Raw genomic sequence first — 16,445 nt, 5'->3', positions numbered from 1 at the left:
CAGCCCTAGTTCAGGCCTCTCAAATGGATTACTGCGGTACTTTTCTAACTTGTCTTCTTGCTTCAAGTTTTTCCCCACTACAGTCCCTCATCTAGTCAACTACCAAGGTGACCTTTCTAAAGTTCTTCAGGTCTGTCTGACCATTTTACCCCTCCTTGCTTAATGAGTTCCAGTGGCTCCGTTTTAAGCTCCAGAATCAAATATAAAGTTCTTTGTTTGGCATTTAAAGCTTTTTATAATCTGGGTCCTTCCTAACTTTCCAATCTCCCCATACTTTACTCCCTTTTCTAATCCAGCAACACTGGCCTAATTGAAGTTTTTCACATGTAACACTCCATTACCTGACTCTGTGCCTTTGTCCTGGCTATTCATTAACCCTGGAATATTCTGCCCCATCACTCTATGAGGTTCTTCTGACTTCCTTCAAGACAGCTCAAATACCATTTTCTATAGGACACCTTTCCAGCTGCTCTAGCTGCCAATGCCTTCCTCTCTCAGCACACCTTCCATCTAGTTTGTATCATTTAATCTGGTATATGGTTTTCCCCATGTAAACTTAGAATGTAAGATCCTTGAGGGCAGGGGCTATTTTTGCCTGTCTTTGCATTTTCAGTACTATCTATCTACCAGTACCTGGTACATAGTAGGTTCTTAAAAAATGCTTGCTGACTCACTGATTTTTCTCTTTTATAAATTCTGATGCTCATTTATGAATGGAGCTATCATGGTACAGTAGAAAGAACACTGGCTCTGGAGTCCAAGGAAGGACCTAGGTTCAAATTTCTCTCCTCACACTTACTACCTATTTGACCTTCTGCAAATTACTCGACCTCCCTAGGCTTCAGTTTCCTCCTCTGTAAAGTGAGTGGATGGCATGATATCGATATATTTTCTAGTTTCAGATCTATAGTCCTATCATAGAGCATGTCAGAATGTTGGCTGGGACAAAGCCTACAGACTTAGGAATATAGTATTTCCTCTTTATGAATACAACTAACCTAATAGCGAGACTAAAACTTACTTTAGTCTTAGTAGCACCATGAATCAAATAAACTTCCTAAATGATATTCTTGAAAGAAGCAATAGGACTTCCATGGTGATTAATATAACATAGGAATCGCTTAGACACTGACAGAATCTGGCTCAACATTTAAATAACCTAATTATATCTGTGTAAATTGCTCATTGACTACACAATAAATGAACTCAGCTGTCCATTTCATGGCCATGACTACTTAAATTTAATTTAATGAATTGATTATCTGTTATCTGCTTGGTAGCACAATATACTGAGTATGGTTTTCTTTATAATATCTGCTACCAACAGGGAAGCGTGAATAGTATAATAGAGGATGTCTTCTCATTATAACCTTTCAAATGACATCACAGATCTGCGATTTATTCTGGTTACCTTAATAGCCAAATCACAGTGTTCACTTGCAGTGGTAAGCTGTTCAATATGTCTGTCCACTTCAGCCACTGAGAGACCACAGCTACTCTTCTTTCTCCCACAAACGACATTCTCCAGACCAGTCAGTACTCTTTGCAGTTCTGAGTTGAGATCACTGCAATTATCTGTAAAAAGGGGGGAATTAAGTATATTTGGCATGTACATCAAGGAGCTTCCTCTTTCTTTCCCTCTGTTGCAAAAGGTGCCCATGAAGGTAATTGAATGCCACATGGCAATTTGACATATTGAGATTTAAATATCATCCAATCATCTTATACCCAATTTAACCTTAAAGGCCTTCTGTTATTCCCAAGCCAAGAGTTCCAGAACTGGATTGCTATGCAAATGACTTTGCTTTTAAATACCCTTTTCCTTTCACTGACAATTGAACAGATTTCTTTTGCGATCTCTTCTTTTTAGTGTTAGGCCTCAGATTGGCAGGATTCTTTAAAAAGGTTCAAATTCAGGAGTCAGTTAGAATATGCAAAAAGAACAGTGGATTTAAACTCAGAGAACTTGGGTTCAATCTTGGCTCTGCTACTTGTTATCTGTGTAGCCTTGGGCAAGTCACTTTACCTCTCTGGGCCTTAATTTCCTCATTTGTAAAATGAAGCTAGACAAGATGATTTCCAAGGTTTCTTCCAACTCTAAAACCCCATGACCTATATTAGGGACTAGGGTGCTTCATGAGACTCCAAAGGCTTAGAATTGCAGGATTATAAATCTAAAGAGGATTATGATTATCCAATCGCATCAGCCAGGACAGGTATGCCGCAGATGAGTCAGCATATTACAGAACTAGAACTATTAAAACACTGACTGGACTTGTTTTCCCAGTTGAAAACTGCAAAATAGTTAGAAATGTAGTCAAATGATAAGGCTAATGTTTATTCATATTAATGCATGTGTCGCATATATTTAAATGTCTTCACTGATGCATGCTGCATTGGGAACAATTATCTACCAAGGTCTCTTCATTTTCCCCACCCTCAGCCCCTATGGGTCAAGCTAGTTTTTCCCTAAAGAGTAACAAAAGTCATTCTTGTGATCTGTTTGCCCTAGGCAACTAAGGCTGTAGCTGCCTCCCTTGATCCAGCTTCCTGGTAGCATCTGGCATTGACTTTGACTTTCTCATTATTTGAGGGCATTGCCAACAAATTTGAATTCATGGCCCTTCAGACCTGGACAATGTCCCAAGACCAAGTGACACCCTCCTTTGCTGACCAGATATATTTCCATGCGGAGGTGGGGGGTGAGGGCTTGGGGGGCAAGTTTATCTAAGCTAAGTACTATAGTATCTTAGTTAAATATCTCTTCTGTACTGTGGCTAAGTAAATATCCTCTTGTTAAGTGATGAATGACCTACAGGATTCTCATTTCATTCCAACACTGAAACGAAACAAGAAGGGCAGCAGTCTGAGTAAGGCCTGTCCCTTACACACATTAATTTAAGTATTAAGTATGTTCTTGTTTTATAATTTTGTTGTGTTTCTTTGCTTTTGTTTTAGTTCTATGCATGTACTGTAGTTAAATTAGTCTATGTATAATTTTCCTGTTAAATACACAATTTTGATGCTTTGTATATTTTGTTATACTGTATGTCACTGATATTTTCCCTTTAATTCTGTTAGTTGCTTATTTTAATGTGCATTACTGTTGTAACAAGTATATGTAATGTGTCCCTCATATAATTTAGACCTGTAGTCAAATAGTCTACTTTAAACTAAATCTGATACACATTTATTTTAAATTTATTTTAATTTTTTAAAATTCTGAATTAAATAATAAAATAACTGTTTTACATACATAGAAAAGAAAACATTGTATATGAAAATATGAGTCTCATATTATAGCTTGCTCTTCTTAAGTATATAATGCATTCAACATATAATTTTCAAAGCTGTCCTGCTTGTCTGTGATTCTTTTTGGTCTTTCTTTTTTTCTTTTCTCTACATTTAAAAATCCTCAATGACTCCTTCCTTCTTTCCTTCCCAAAATCATTCCTTGCCCATTGCTCTGCTCTTCCACCCAGTCCTCTCCCCTCCAATACTCCTCCCAACTGAACACAGAAAAACAAAACCACTGTCACATGTGTGTATACAGTATTCCAAGAGCCACAAAATCCTGAAAAATAAGAAAAAATACCCAAGATCTAAATAGTACTAGTTAAAACTATCCATCAAATTTACAAAATTCTAGAGGTTTTAGGAATTCAATTTGTTCGGTTTTTTTTTTTTAATAAGAGATTAATGACTAGTGTTTGCTACTCTATTTAGCAAAGTTAGAAAAACAATCCTGCAGATTAATAGTACCTACCTCCCAGGGTTACTGTGAGGATTAATCAATTAATATTGCAATAATCTACTTAAAACTAGGCACATCAAAGCCTATCTTCTGTGCAAGATTATGTTATTACAGTACATCAAATAATAACAACGTGTTTGATTATGGATGTTTGCAAAACCTAATTTATCTACAAATAGTATATTTGTGACAATACAATCGCTCCACTAAATGCCTCTTTCAGCACCAGAGACAACCATAGTCCCTGAATCCTATTTCAGGATTTTCAGGCCATGAAAGATAGAGTGGGAGGCTGACTTTTCACTTTCACTGTTTAAAGACAGAATGGCACAAAAAATAAACAAACATTAAATGTTGGAAAGAAAAACAAAAGGGAGAAGTAGAACAGGGAAATTTTTCTAACATAAAAGATGCATGCAAGGAAGCGTTTTTACAATGGAAGTGAAAATGGGGAGGGACGGCAAGCAATGCTCTCATCAGAATTGGTTCTAGTAGGGAAGAAGAGGTATATTCACTCAGATGTATATAGAAATGTAACTTACCCAATAGGGAAAAAAAGATGAAGGTTATACGAGAAAAGGAAGGGATTATAAAGGGGAGGGCTGATTAAGGGAGGCCGTGGTCAGAAGCAAAATAGACTTCGGAGGAGGGGCAGGATAAAAAGAGAGAAGAAAAAATAGAAGGTAATGGGATGGAGGGAAATATACAGTAATCATGACTCTGAATGTGAATGGAATGAGCTCACCCATAAAAAATGGATTAGAAACCAGAATCCAACAATATATTGTTTACAAGAGACACACTTGAAACAGTAAGACACATACACACAGCTAAAATAAAAAGGCTGGAGCAGAATCTACTATGTTTCAGCTGAAGTAAAAAAAAAAATGGCAGAGGAGGCAATCATGATCTCAGAGAAAGCAAAAGCGAAAATAAACCTAATTAAAAGACATAATCAAGGAAACTGTATTTTGCTAAAAGTATCATAGACAATGAAGTGATATAAAAAATTTTTACATCAAGTTTCTCTAATAAAGGCCTTATTTCTCAAATGTATATGGAATATGAAAATGAATCAAATTTACGAAAAAGGAGCCATTTCCCAATTGATAAATGGTCAAAGGATATAAACAGGCAGTGTTCAGAAGAAGAAAACAGGTTTATCTGTAGTCATATAAATATGCTCTAAAAATCACTGTTGATTAGAGAACTATAAATTAAAATAACTCTAAGATACTACTTCACACTTAGCAGAAATGGCAAATGCTGAAGGGGATGAGGGAAAAATAGGTACAATAATGAATTGTTGGTGGAGCAAACATCTGGTCCAGCCATTCTGGGGAATAATATGGAATAATGTCCAAGGGAATATAAAATTCTGCATACCCTTTGACTGAGGAATATGACTACTAGGTCTGTATAAAAATATTTAAAGCAGCTCTTGTGGTGGCAAAGAATTGGAAATGAAGGGGTGTCCATCTATTGAGGAATGGCTGAACAAGTTGTTGCATATTATTGTAACGGAGTGTTATGGTACTATAAGAAATGTCAAGAAGGGTGGTTTCAGAAAATCATGGCAAGACCTACATGAAATAATGCAAAGTAAAGTGAGAAGAACTAGGAGATCATTGTGCATGGTAACAGCAATCTTGTAATGATGTTCAACTGTGAAAGACTTGGCTACTCTGATCAATACAATGACCTAAGACAGGGCTGTCCAACATTAGGTTATCTTAGGGCCACATTAAAATAAAATAATTATTCAAGGGCTGCACCCAGAATAAAAAATACAGTACACTAATAGAAAGTGGGGGAACATGCATCATCTATACCACAGGCACGAAGCACAAAAGCAAACACAAAACAACAAAGTGACAACACAACATTATAAAGGTAGGTGCATACTAACTAGTCTGCATCATACAGACAGAACGCACCCCACAGATGGACTGAAAAGTAATACTGCTTAAAAACACCAAAGAAAATTAACATCAACAAGATTATTTATTAGTAATGGAATTTAAAAATCTAATAAGCATTCCATGCAAGTTTTTTATTTTTTTGCTCGTGAAAATTAAAATCCACAGGCAGGTCGCATAAAATCGTGCTGCAGGCCACATGTGGCCCACGGGCTGCATTTTGGACAGTCCTGATCTAAGACAATTCAAGACTTATGATAAAAAATGCTATCCACCTTTCAGAGAGAGAATTTATGAACCCTGAGTGCAAACTGAAGTATCATTTTCTCCCTTTATTTTTCTTGTTGTTTTTAAAAAATACAGCAAATAAAATGGGGAATATTAAAGAAGAGGTAAATTTTTTAAAAATTATTTTCAAATACAAGAATCGAGAAACATTTAAAAATGAGAAACAAGAAAGAGAAAACATAAGAGATTAGATAAGATCAAACTGTTTATATTCCTACACGGCAAGATGATATTTGTAACTCTTAAGAACTTTATCAGTATTGAGGCAATTAAAAGCAGTATACATAGACAGAAGGCATGAGTGTAGGTTGACTATGATGGGGATGATATCCAAAAAAAAAACAAAATTAAAGGTGAGAAAAGGACTGGGAGAAAAGGGAGAGAAAATGGGGTAAATAATCTCACATAAAAGAGGTATGAAAGAGCTATTACAGTAGAGGGAAAAATAGTGGGGGGGGGGGGAAGGGAGTGGTAGGCAACACTTGAATCTTACTCTCATCAGAATTGGCTCAAAGAGGGAATAACATACATACTCAGTTGGATTTAGAAATCTAGCTTATCCTATATGGAAGTAAAAAAGGGATAGGGATAAGAGAAGGTGGGGGGACTGACAGAAGGGGAAGATTGGAAGTGATAGTGGTCAGAAGTAAAATGCTTATGAAGAGGCACAGGGTAAAAGGTAAGAGAGAGAGAGAAAGATAAACAAAGGAAAAATAGGATGGAGAGAAATACACAGTTAGTTAAAACTGTAAAAATGAATGGGATGAATTCACCCATAAAAACAGAAGTGGATAGCATGGCAGATTAAAAAACAGAATTTTACAATAAACTGTTTACAGGAAACACATATGAAGCACAGAGATACACATAGAGTTTAAAGGTAAGGGGCTAGAGCAAAATCTATTATGCGTCAGCTGAAGTAAAAAAAAAAAGCAGGGGTAGCAATCACGATCTCAAACAAAGCAAAGGCAAAAATAGATCTAATTAAAAGAGATAAGGAAGGAAGTTATACCTTGCTAAAAGGTATGATAGGCAATGAAGTAATATCAATAATCAAACATATATGCATAAAATAGTATAGCTTCTAAATTTTGAAAGAAGTGAAATGAGTTACAGGAAGAAACAGACAATAAAACTATACTGGTGGGGAACCTCAACTTTCTCTTCTTAGAATTAGCCAAAAAATAAACAAGGAAGAAGGAGGTGAATAAAATTTTAGAAGAGTTAGATATGATAGACTGTGGAAAAAAAATGAATGGCAATAGAAAGTAATATATCTTTTTCTAAGCTGTATTGGTACTTTCACAAAAATACAACCATGTATTAGGGCATAAAAACCCCAGAACAAATTCAGAAAAAAATAGAAATATTAAATCAGATCATAATGTAATAAAAATTACATTCAATAAAGGTCTTTGGGGAGAGTAAAAATTGGAAACTAGTTTTAAAGAATAAGTGGGTCAAAGAACAAAGTATAGAAGCAATCAACAATTTCATTTGAGGCGAATGACAGCAATGGGACAACATATCAAACTTTATAAGATCCAGCTTTGGCAGTACATTGGGGAAAATTTATATTTCTAAGTGCTTACATCAATAAAATAGAGAAAGAGAAGACCAATGAAGTAGATATTCAATTAAAAAAACTAGAAAAAGAACAAATTAAAATTCCTCAATTAAATACCAAATTGGAATTCCTGAAAATCAAAGGAGAGATTAATAAAACTGAAAGTAAGAAAACCACTGAATTAATAAATAAAATTAGAAGCTGGTTTTAATGAAAAAAAAACAGCAATAAAATAGATATGCCATTGGTTAATTTGATTTAAAAAAGGAAAGAAAAAAAATTACCAGAATCTAAAATGAAAGGCATGAATTCACCACCAAATGAAGAGGAAATTTAAAAAATTATTAAAAATTATTTTGCCCAATTATATGCCAATAGATCTGATAATCTAAGCAAAAATGGATGAATATTTACAAAAATATAAATTGTCCAGATTTAAAGAAGAGGAAATAGAAGACTTAATCCCATTTCAGAAAGAGAAATTGAACAAGCCATCAATGAGCTCCCTATGAAAAAATCTCCAGGGCCAGATAGATTCACAAGTGAAATCTACCATTTAAGGAACAATTAATTCCATTACTATATAATCTATTTGGAAAATAGGCAAAGGAGTCCTCACAAATTCCTTTTATGACACAAATGTGTTGCTGATACCTAAACCAGGGAGAGCCAAAACAGCAAAAATAACTGTAGAACAATTTCCCTAATAAATATTGATGCAAAATATTTTAAATAAAATACTAGTAAGGAGATTGCAGCAATATACCACAAGGATCATACACTATGACCAGGTTTGATTTATACCAGGAATGCAAGGCTAGTCCAATATTAAGAAACCTATCAGCATAATTGATAACATTGATAACAAAAAAATTATATGATTTTTCTCAACAGATGCAGAAAAACCTTTGACAAAATACAATATGCATTCCTATTAAAAATACTACAGAGCAAAGGAATAAATGAAGCTTTCCTTAAAATGATAAGTAATATCTACATAAAACCATCAGCAAACACTGTCAGCAAGCATATTATTATAGATATAAGCTAGAAGCCCTCCCAATAAAATAAAGGGTGAAGCAAGGATGCCCATTATCAACACTATCACTCAATATTGTACTAGAAATGCTACCTGTAGCAATAAGGCAATAAAAAGAATTGGAAGAAATAATAGGCAATGAGTAAAGAAAACTATCACTCTTTGCAGATGATAGGATGGTATACTTAGGGAATCCTAGAGAATCTACTGAAAAACTAGTTGAAATAATTTTAACAACTTTAGCAAAGTTGCAAAATATAAAATAAACCCACATAAATCATCAGCATTTCTACATATTACCAACAAAGTCCAGGAGCAAGAAATAGAAAGAGAAATTTCATTTAAAATAATTATAGACAATATAAAATACTTGTGAATCAATCTTCCAAGACAAACCCAGAAATTGTATGACTACAATTTAAGAACACTTTTCGCACAACTAAAGTCATATCTAAACAACCAGAAAAATATTAATTGCTCACAGGAAGGCTGAGTCAGTATAATAAAAATGTTAATTCTACCCAAATTAATATACTTATTCAGTGCCATAGCAATCAAACTACCAAAGAAATATTTTATAGAACTAGAAAAAATAATAACAACTCTCATTTAGAAGAACAGAAGGTAAAGAATATCCAAGAAATCAATGGGGAAAAATAGTGAAGGAAGGTGGCTTATCAGTACCAGATTTCAAAGTATACTACAAAATAATGATCATCAAAACAATCTGGTACAGGTTAAGAAATGGAGTGATGGATCAAAAGAATAGATGAGGTATAGAAGTAAAAAAAATAGAGAGCTAGAAAAAATAATAAATTATAACAAAATTCATCTGAAAGAACAAAAGGTCAATATCTAGGCAATCAATGAAAAGAAAAATCTGAATGAGGGTAGCCAACACATACCATATCTCAAACTGTATTATAAAGTAGTAATCATCAAAACATCTAGTACAGGCTAAGAAATAGTGGTGGACCAGTGGACAATATGGATATTAGGTGGACAATTCATTGTAGTAAATAACAATTGATTCAGTGTTTGGTAAACCCAAAGATCCAAGTTTTGGGGAAAAAAAATAATTGTTTGACAAAAACTGCTGGGACAATTGTATGGCAGAAACTAGATCTAGAACAACATCTCACACGATATACAAAGATAAGGTCAAAATGGGTACATGATTTAGATATGAAGGGTGATACCATAAGCATTATTAGGAGAATGTGAAATAGCTTACTTGTCAGGGAAGAATTTAGGACCAAACAAGATATAGAGAGCATTAAAAAATGTAAAATGGAGAATTCTGATTACATCAAATTTAACAGGTTTTGCAGAAACAAAACCAATGTAATCAAAATTGGAAGGAAAGCAGAAAACTGGGAGAGAAATTACAGCAAATATCTCTGATAAAGGAATCATTTCTTAAATCTATAGAAAACTGAGTCAAATTTATAAAAATCCAAGTCATTCCCCAATTGATAATTGGTCAAAGGATATGAACATGAAGTTTTCAGACCAAGAAATCAAAGTTATCTGTAGTCACATGAAAAAATGTTCTAAATCACTTATTGATTAGAGAAATGAAAATTACAACAACTCTGTGGTATGACCTCATATCCATAAGATTGGCTAACGTGACAAAAAAAGGAAAATGATAAATGTTGGAGGGGAAGCAGGAAAAATGGGACACTAATATATTGTTGGTGGAGTTCTGCACTGATCCAACCATTCTGGAGAGCAATTTGGAATTATGTCTAATGGGCTATCAAACCTTGCATACCCTTTGATCCAGCAATACCACTACTAGGTCTGTATCCCAAAGAGATCATAACAAGGTGTGGGCGAACAATCTATTTGTACGAAAAATTTATAGCTGCTCTTTTTGTGGTGAATGTTCATCAATTGGGGAATGGCGGGACAAGTTGTGGTATATGGTTGTAATGGAATATAATTATGCTATAAGAAATGACACTCAGGATAATTTCAGAAAAATCTGGAAAGTCTTACACGAACTGATACTGAATGAAGTGAGCAGAACCAGGAGAACATTGTACACAGTAACAGCAATATTATATTATGAACAATTGTGAATGACTTAGCCATTCTCAGCAATACAATGATCTAAGACAATTCCAAAGGACTCATGATGAAAAATGCTATTTGCCTCCAGAGAAAGAACTGATATCATCTGAAAACAGCCCATAAGATTATATTCAGTTTTGCTGAGCAGGCTATTCTTGGTTGAAATCCCAGCTCCTTTGCCTTTCAAAATCATCATTCCAAGCCCTCCAACCTTGTGGCAGCTGCTATGCCTTGTGTGATCCTGACTGTAGCTCTACAATATTTGAGTCATATCTTTCTGGCTGCTTGTAATATTTTCTCTGGGATTTGGCTATAATATTCCTGAGAGTTTCATTTTGAGCTCTCTTTTAGGTGGTGATTGGTGGATTCTTTCTGTTTTTCCCTTTGGTTCCCAAAATGATCAGAGGTAAAGCAAACATGCCCATTATTAACACTATTACTCAATATTGTACTAGAAATGCTAGCTATAGCAATAAGAGAAGAACAAGAAATTGAAGGAATTAGAATAGGCAGGAAGGAAACAAAACTATAACTCTTTGCAGATGATATGATGGTCTTAGAGAACCCCAGACTATCAACTAAAAAACTATTTGAAACAATTAACAACGGTGGCAATGTTTCAGGATATAAAACAAACCTACATAAATCATCAATATTTGTATATATTACCATCAAAGTTCATCAGGAAGAAAGAAAGAGAAACAGAGAAAGAGAGAAAGAGAGAGAGAGAGAGAGGGAGAGAGATTGAGATTCCATTAAAATAAAAGCAAACAGTATAAAATACCTGGAAGTCTACCTGCCAAGACATATCCAGCAACTACATGAAAACAACTACGAAATGCTTTTCACACACATAAAGAAGGATGTAAACAACTGGAGAAATATTGATTGCTGATGGGTAGGTCAACCCAATATAACCAAAACGACAATATTACCTCAATTAATTTACTTACTCAGGGCCATATCAAACTAGCAAAGATTTTAGAGAGCTAGAAAAAATAATAACACTCATCTGGAAAAAGAAAAGGTAAAGGATATCAAAGGAATAAATGAAAGAAAGTGAAAGAAGATGGCTTAGCAGTACAAGATTTCATAGTATATTACAAAGCAATAATCATCAAAACGATTTGGCTAAGAAATAGAGTGGTGGATCAACAGAATAGATTAGGTACAGAAGTAAAATGCTACAGTAACTCAGTGTTTGGTAAACACAAAGATCCAAGCTATTGGGGCAAGAAAACATTATCTGACAAAAAACTGCCAGGAAAACTGCAAAGCAGAAACTATGCATAGATCCACATTTCACAGTGTATGCCAAGATAAACTTGAAATGAGTACATGATTTAGACATAATGGGTGATATAATAAAGATATTAGAAGATTGTGGGGAAAAATTACCTGTCGGATCTGTGAATAAGGTAAAAAGAGGTCATGCCCAAAGAAGAGAGAGAGAGGATAATGGGATATAAAATGGATAATTCTGATTGAATAAAATGAAAAGATGTTGCTCAAACAAAACCAATCCAGCCAAAATTAGAAGGAAAACAGAAAACTGGGGATTTTTTTAATAGCAAGTTTCTGTGATAAAGGCCTCGTTTTCAAATATATAAAGAACTGAGCAAAATTTATAAGAATAATAGTGACATTCTCCAGCTGACAAATGGCCAAAGGATACAAACAGGCAGTTTTCAAGAGAAGAAATCAAAGCTATCAATATTCACATGAAAAAATGCTTTAACTCACTAATAATTGGAGAAATGCAAATTAAGACAATTCTCAGGTACCACTTCACACTTATCAAACTGGCTAACATGAACAGAAAAGGAAAATGAAAAGTGCTAGAGGGTGTGTGGAAAACTAGGTACACTAATGTACTGCTATTAGAGATGTGAACTAATCTAAACATTTTAGAGAGCAACTTGGAACCATGCCCAAAGGGCTATAAAACTGTGCATGCCCTTTAACCCAGAAATACTGCTACTAGGTCTGTACCCCAAAGAGATCAAATAAAAAGGAAAAGGATCTATAAGTACAAAAATATTTATAGTAGTTTTTTTGTGGTAGCAAATAATTAAAAAGTGAGGGGATGCATCAATTGAAGAATGGCTGGACAATTTGTGGTATATGACGGTGAGGGAATACTACTGCGATGAGACACTATGTACCAGGCTCTTTGGAGATATAACTAAAAAAGAAAAGAAAGTCCCTGCTCTCAAGGAGCTTACAAGTTAATGTTAGAAGACAATATACAAAAGGAAGCTGAAAAGGGGAAAGGAAACTTAAGGAGTTAAGTTAATTAAGCCTAAGGACATGATATTCTGTGAAGTATAAACCAAGCAGAAGTGTTGATGGAAAAAGAAGAATTACTTGGAACATTCTGAGCCTTCTATAAAAGAATGTTTTTGGAGGAATTTATTGGTCTTCCCTCCAGCCCTCCAGTCAGAGAGAAAATTGAGGGAGTTAAGATGTTGAGCATCAAAAGCTGGGTGCATCTACAAGGTGATGAGCTTTGAGGTGACCAGCTTATCTTATCAGGGGAGGATGAAGCCATAATGATCATAGAATGGAAAGCAAGCAGAGATTCTTGATTTCACATAGGATCACTGGGAGGAGAGGATACAAATGCAGAGTACACTAGCAGATTGTAGACGTGTAGGGAACACGCCCTGCCAATGCAACTCGCACCTCACACTGCAGGACCCTGATATCTTTACACTTTGTCATAAAGTTCTCATGCTCCTTTCCTGGGGTCTACTGTCTCTTTTTGGTTTCCTGGATCTGCTCCCTTCCACACATCAACTGAATGCTACAGCTGGACTTCTGGGTTTGCTCTCTTTTGTGCTCAATGTCTTCTACTGGGTAAATGACTAAGCTGCAAGATGATATTGCCAATTGATGGGAAGAGAAATTCTCCCATCCCACACTGCACTCTGGTAGAGGTCCAATGCAAAGGGCAATTCTTCCTTCCTCTACAGATAGGCCTCTTCTCATGAGCCAGAGAAGACTGACTTCTCAGAGCTTGCTCTTGCTTTTTAAAAACCACCAAGGCTGTGGCTACTCCTTTAGCAAATCACTGGCTAACATCCCTATAATTCTATTAAGTTGACTGAGAAACTTCTTCACACCTCCAAAAAGAGTAAAGATGTATAAACACTTCTTTATATTTTCTTTAAACTGGACAAAGTCTGAAAGAATTGTTCATGATATAACCTTTTATATCAAGGTCAAGTATCTATTTGGAGCTTTATCTGCTCCTGTTCATTAACCTGAAGACACTATTTATTCTTTACCCTCTTGGTTTAAATTCTCAGGTCAATATTTCCTGCACATAACATGTACTGCACCTATAAAGGCTCTTAAAAGCTCCAGTCTTGTTGTAATATTGGTAAGCATTATAAGTCCATTGATTTAGGGGTAGAAGAGACCATGGAGATTATTTAGTTTAATGCTCTCACTTTACATCTGAAGATAAGTTAACTGACTTGACCAAAGTCACACACATAGTGACAGAGGCAGAATTCAAACTCAGGTACTTCAACTCCAAATTCAGCACTCTTTTGCTAAGAGACTCACCCATGTCAGCGGTAACCATGGTAGATTGATTCTCAGGGATGGAGACAGATGTTTGGTCTTGATCCAAGCTTCGACAATCTTCATTGACTTCTTGCTGACTTTGACTGAGCTCTGATCGAAACTCTGAGTACTCATCTTCTTCCCTAAACAACAGGAAGAATCAGTAAGATAACCCACAGTGGAAGGACTAGGAGAAAGTCACTGGGGGAAGCCTAAGGGGCAAGAGAAAATGATGCTAAAGAGACACACGTGGTGATGACCTCTTTCCCAAGCATTCACATAGATAAGGAATGATTCCTTTTCTAACAAATAGATGCCCATATTCTAGACTTAGGTGGTAGAACAAGGACTGTTGTTATGCCTACAAACACACAATAGTGGAGTACATTTTCACTTGCAGACTAAAATGGAGTATAAATTATTGAGTTGTAAATACTTTAACCTTTGGAGTCTAAAGTTATAGTTACTGAATTATTTCAAGTTGGGGGAAAGGCTGTATATACTAGCGCCCTACCATATAAAATATAGAATATGAGAACAGGTACAGGGCATGTAAAGTAGTTTCCCAATATCTCCTGCTGACATGACTTTTTCTCTTAGAAGAGAAAACAGAGAGTAATTTGGTTAAGGAGCTAATGAACTGATAGAATCAATAGAAAGCTAGACTTCACATTTCAATCTCAACTAAATGTTGCAGGATTTGTATGGAGAAGTAATTCCAAGAAATACTCCATTAAATGTTTCACAAAAGTTCCAGAAAGGGAGATGGTAGAGAAAAGGAAATAGTGTGAAAACATTTAACCCCAAGACATATTAAATGGGATAGTAATTTTCACTTTTATTCACCAATAAGTAGAAAACCGTTAAGCTCATTCATGTTTCCTTTCTAAAATCTCAATCTCTCTCTCTCTCTCTCTCTCTCTCTCTCTCTCTCTCTCTCTCTCTCACACACACACACACACACACGCACGCACGCACGCACACACTGATTGTATGAGTAACTAAGGGCACTGTTAACTACAGTATCAGAATTAAATTGATGACTCAGGAAGAACACCTATAACCACTGAACACAGGTACAAATAAAGCAAAATCAAATCCTTCTGAAGCATTCATAACACTTAACCCCAAAGAACATGAACTAGAAAGCTGTCAATTATGGGACATAAATATAGGTTAATGTTCCAAAAATAAGTTATCATTTGGTAGCCAACAATAAATATCTCTGGACAAAAAGAAATTAACAACTGCTTCTAGAGATTTTTGGTCAAAAGCTGACTTTTTTGTTTCTTTTATTTTTAAAAATTTATCATGGACAACGCTGTTTTCTTGCTAAATCCTTTGCAGGCTATTGTTAACTAAACTCCTTTTCTTATATAGAGTCTCATTTTGTTCCAATTTCAAGCCTAACTCACCAGACTAAACTGAGCCAGCCCTGGCTCAGAAGCTCTAACTGGATAAAACAGAATTTAGAGAAACAAAGGATGTTAGTGCTAGCTCATCTTGTCCAAACTCCTCATTTTACAGGAGAGGAAACGGAAGACCAGAGAAGTGATGTGACCAACAGTAACAGAGCTGGGACTCAAACATAAATCCTCCAAATCCCAAAATACTGAGTATTCCCCTTAACCGTATTGTTCTGAAACAGCAGTTATACTCTCAGAGAGCAGTTCTTGTGATACTAAGAGTTAAACGGATCAAAATGAGTTATCTGTCTTTTTTTTTTCCAATTCTAAGGGAGGTACGAGGAATAAGGATTTTTATTGCCTTTAGGAATACTATGAAACAAACTGTTTTGCTAAAAACACACTTCAACATGACAAGTGATTTTTCTAAACAAGTAAGTCTCCTTGAGGAAGGAAGTTGACCTCCTGTTAAATCTGCCCTGACAGAATTCTTCAAAACTGAATTCTAGAATTAGTTGCAGATATATTTCTTCATTTCCCTCTTTACAGGGAGAAGAGGTGGACCTCTAAAATGATTGTTGTAAATAACATTGTTCAAGGAGATAGATAATTGGGAATAAGTATCTGGGATCACTATGAGGGCATTCAGCTATGTCAAGTACCACATGTAAAGGGCAATGCTCTCACAAAAGATGCTCTTTCTTCCCAAACCAAACTAAAACAACCCTATCATGTGAATCAACTAATTTCTATGGACCAGAATAATCAACGTACAATTAATTGCATATAGGTATGTCACAGTGCATGAATATTTGGGCCA

At 35.2% G+C, this 16,445-nt stretch overlaps 1 protein-coding gene across 1 annotated transcript in view; it reads right to left on the bottom strand.

The window, feature by feature from the left end:
- The window catches only part of MCC (MCC regulator of WNT signaling pathway), a 265,718-nt gene that overhangs the window by 94,319 nt on the left and 154,954 nt on the right, over window positions 1-16,445 (bottom strand). The window contains exons 4-5 of the mRNA XM_036737648.1: window positions 14,220-14,362; window positions 1,412-1,575 (exon numbers count right to left, since the gene is read on the bottom strand). Of these exons, the coding sequence (XP_036593543.1) occupies window positions 1,412-1,575; window positions 14,220-14,362 (307 nt within the window). The remainder of the gene's footprint in view (window positions 1-1,411; window positions 1,576-14,219; window positions 14,363-16,445) is intronic.

Source organism: Trichosurus vulpecula, chromosome 9 (genome assembly GCF_011100635.1).
Source record: "Trichosurus vulpecula isolate mTriVul1 chromosome 9, mTriVul1.pri, whole genome shotgun sequence".
NCBI lineage: Eukaryota > Metazoa > Chordata > Mammalia > Diprotodontia > Phalangeridae > Trichosurus > Trichosurus vulpecula.
The sequence above is the reverse complement of the archived record's forward strand: the minus strand, read 5'-3'. Positions and strand labels throughout refer to the sequence as shown.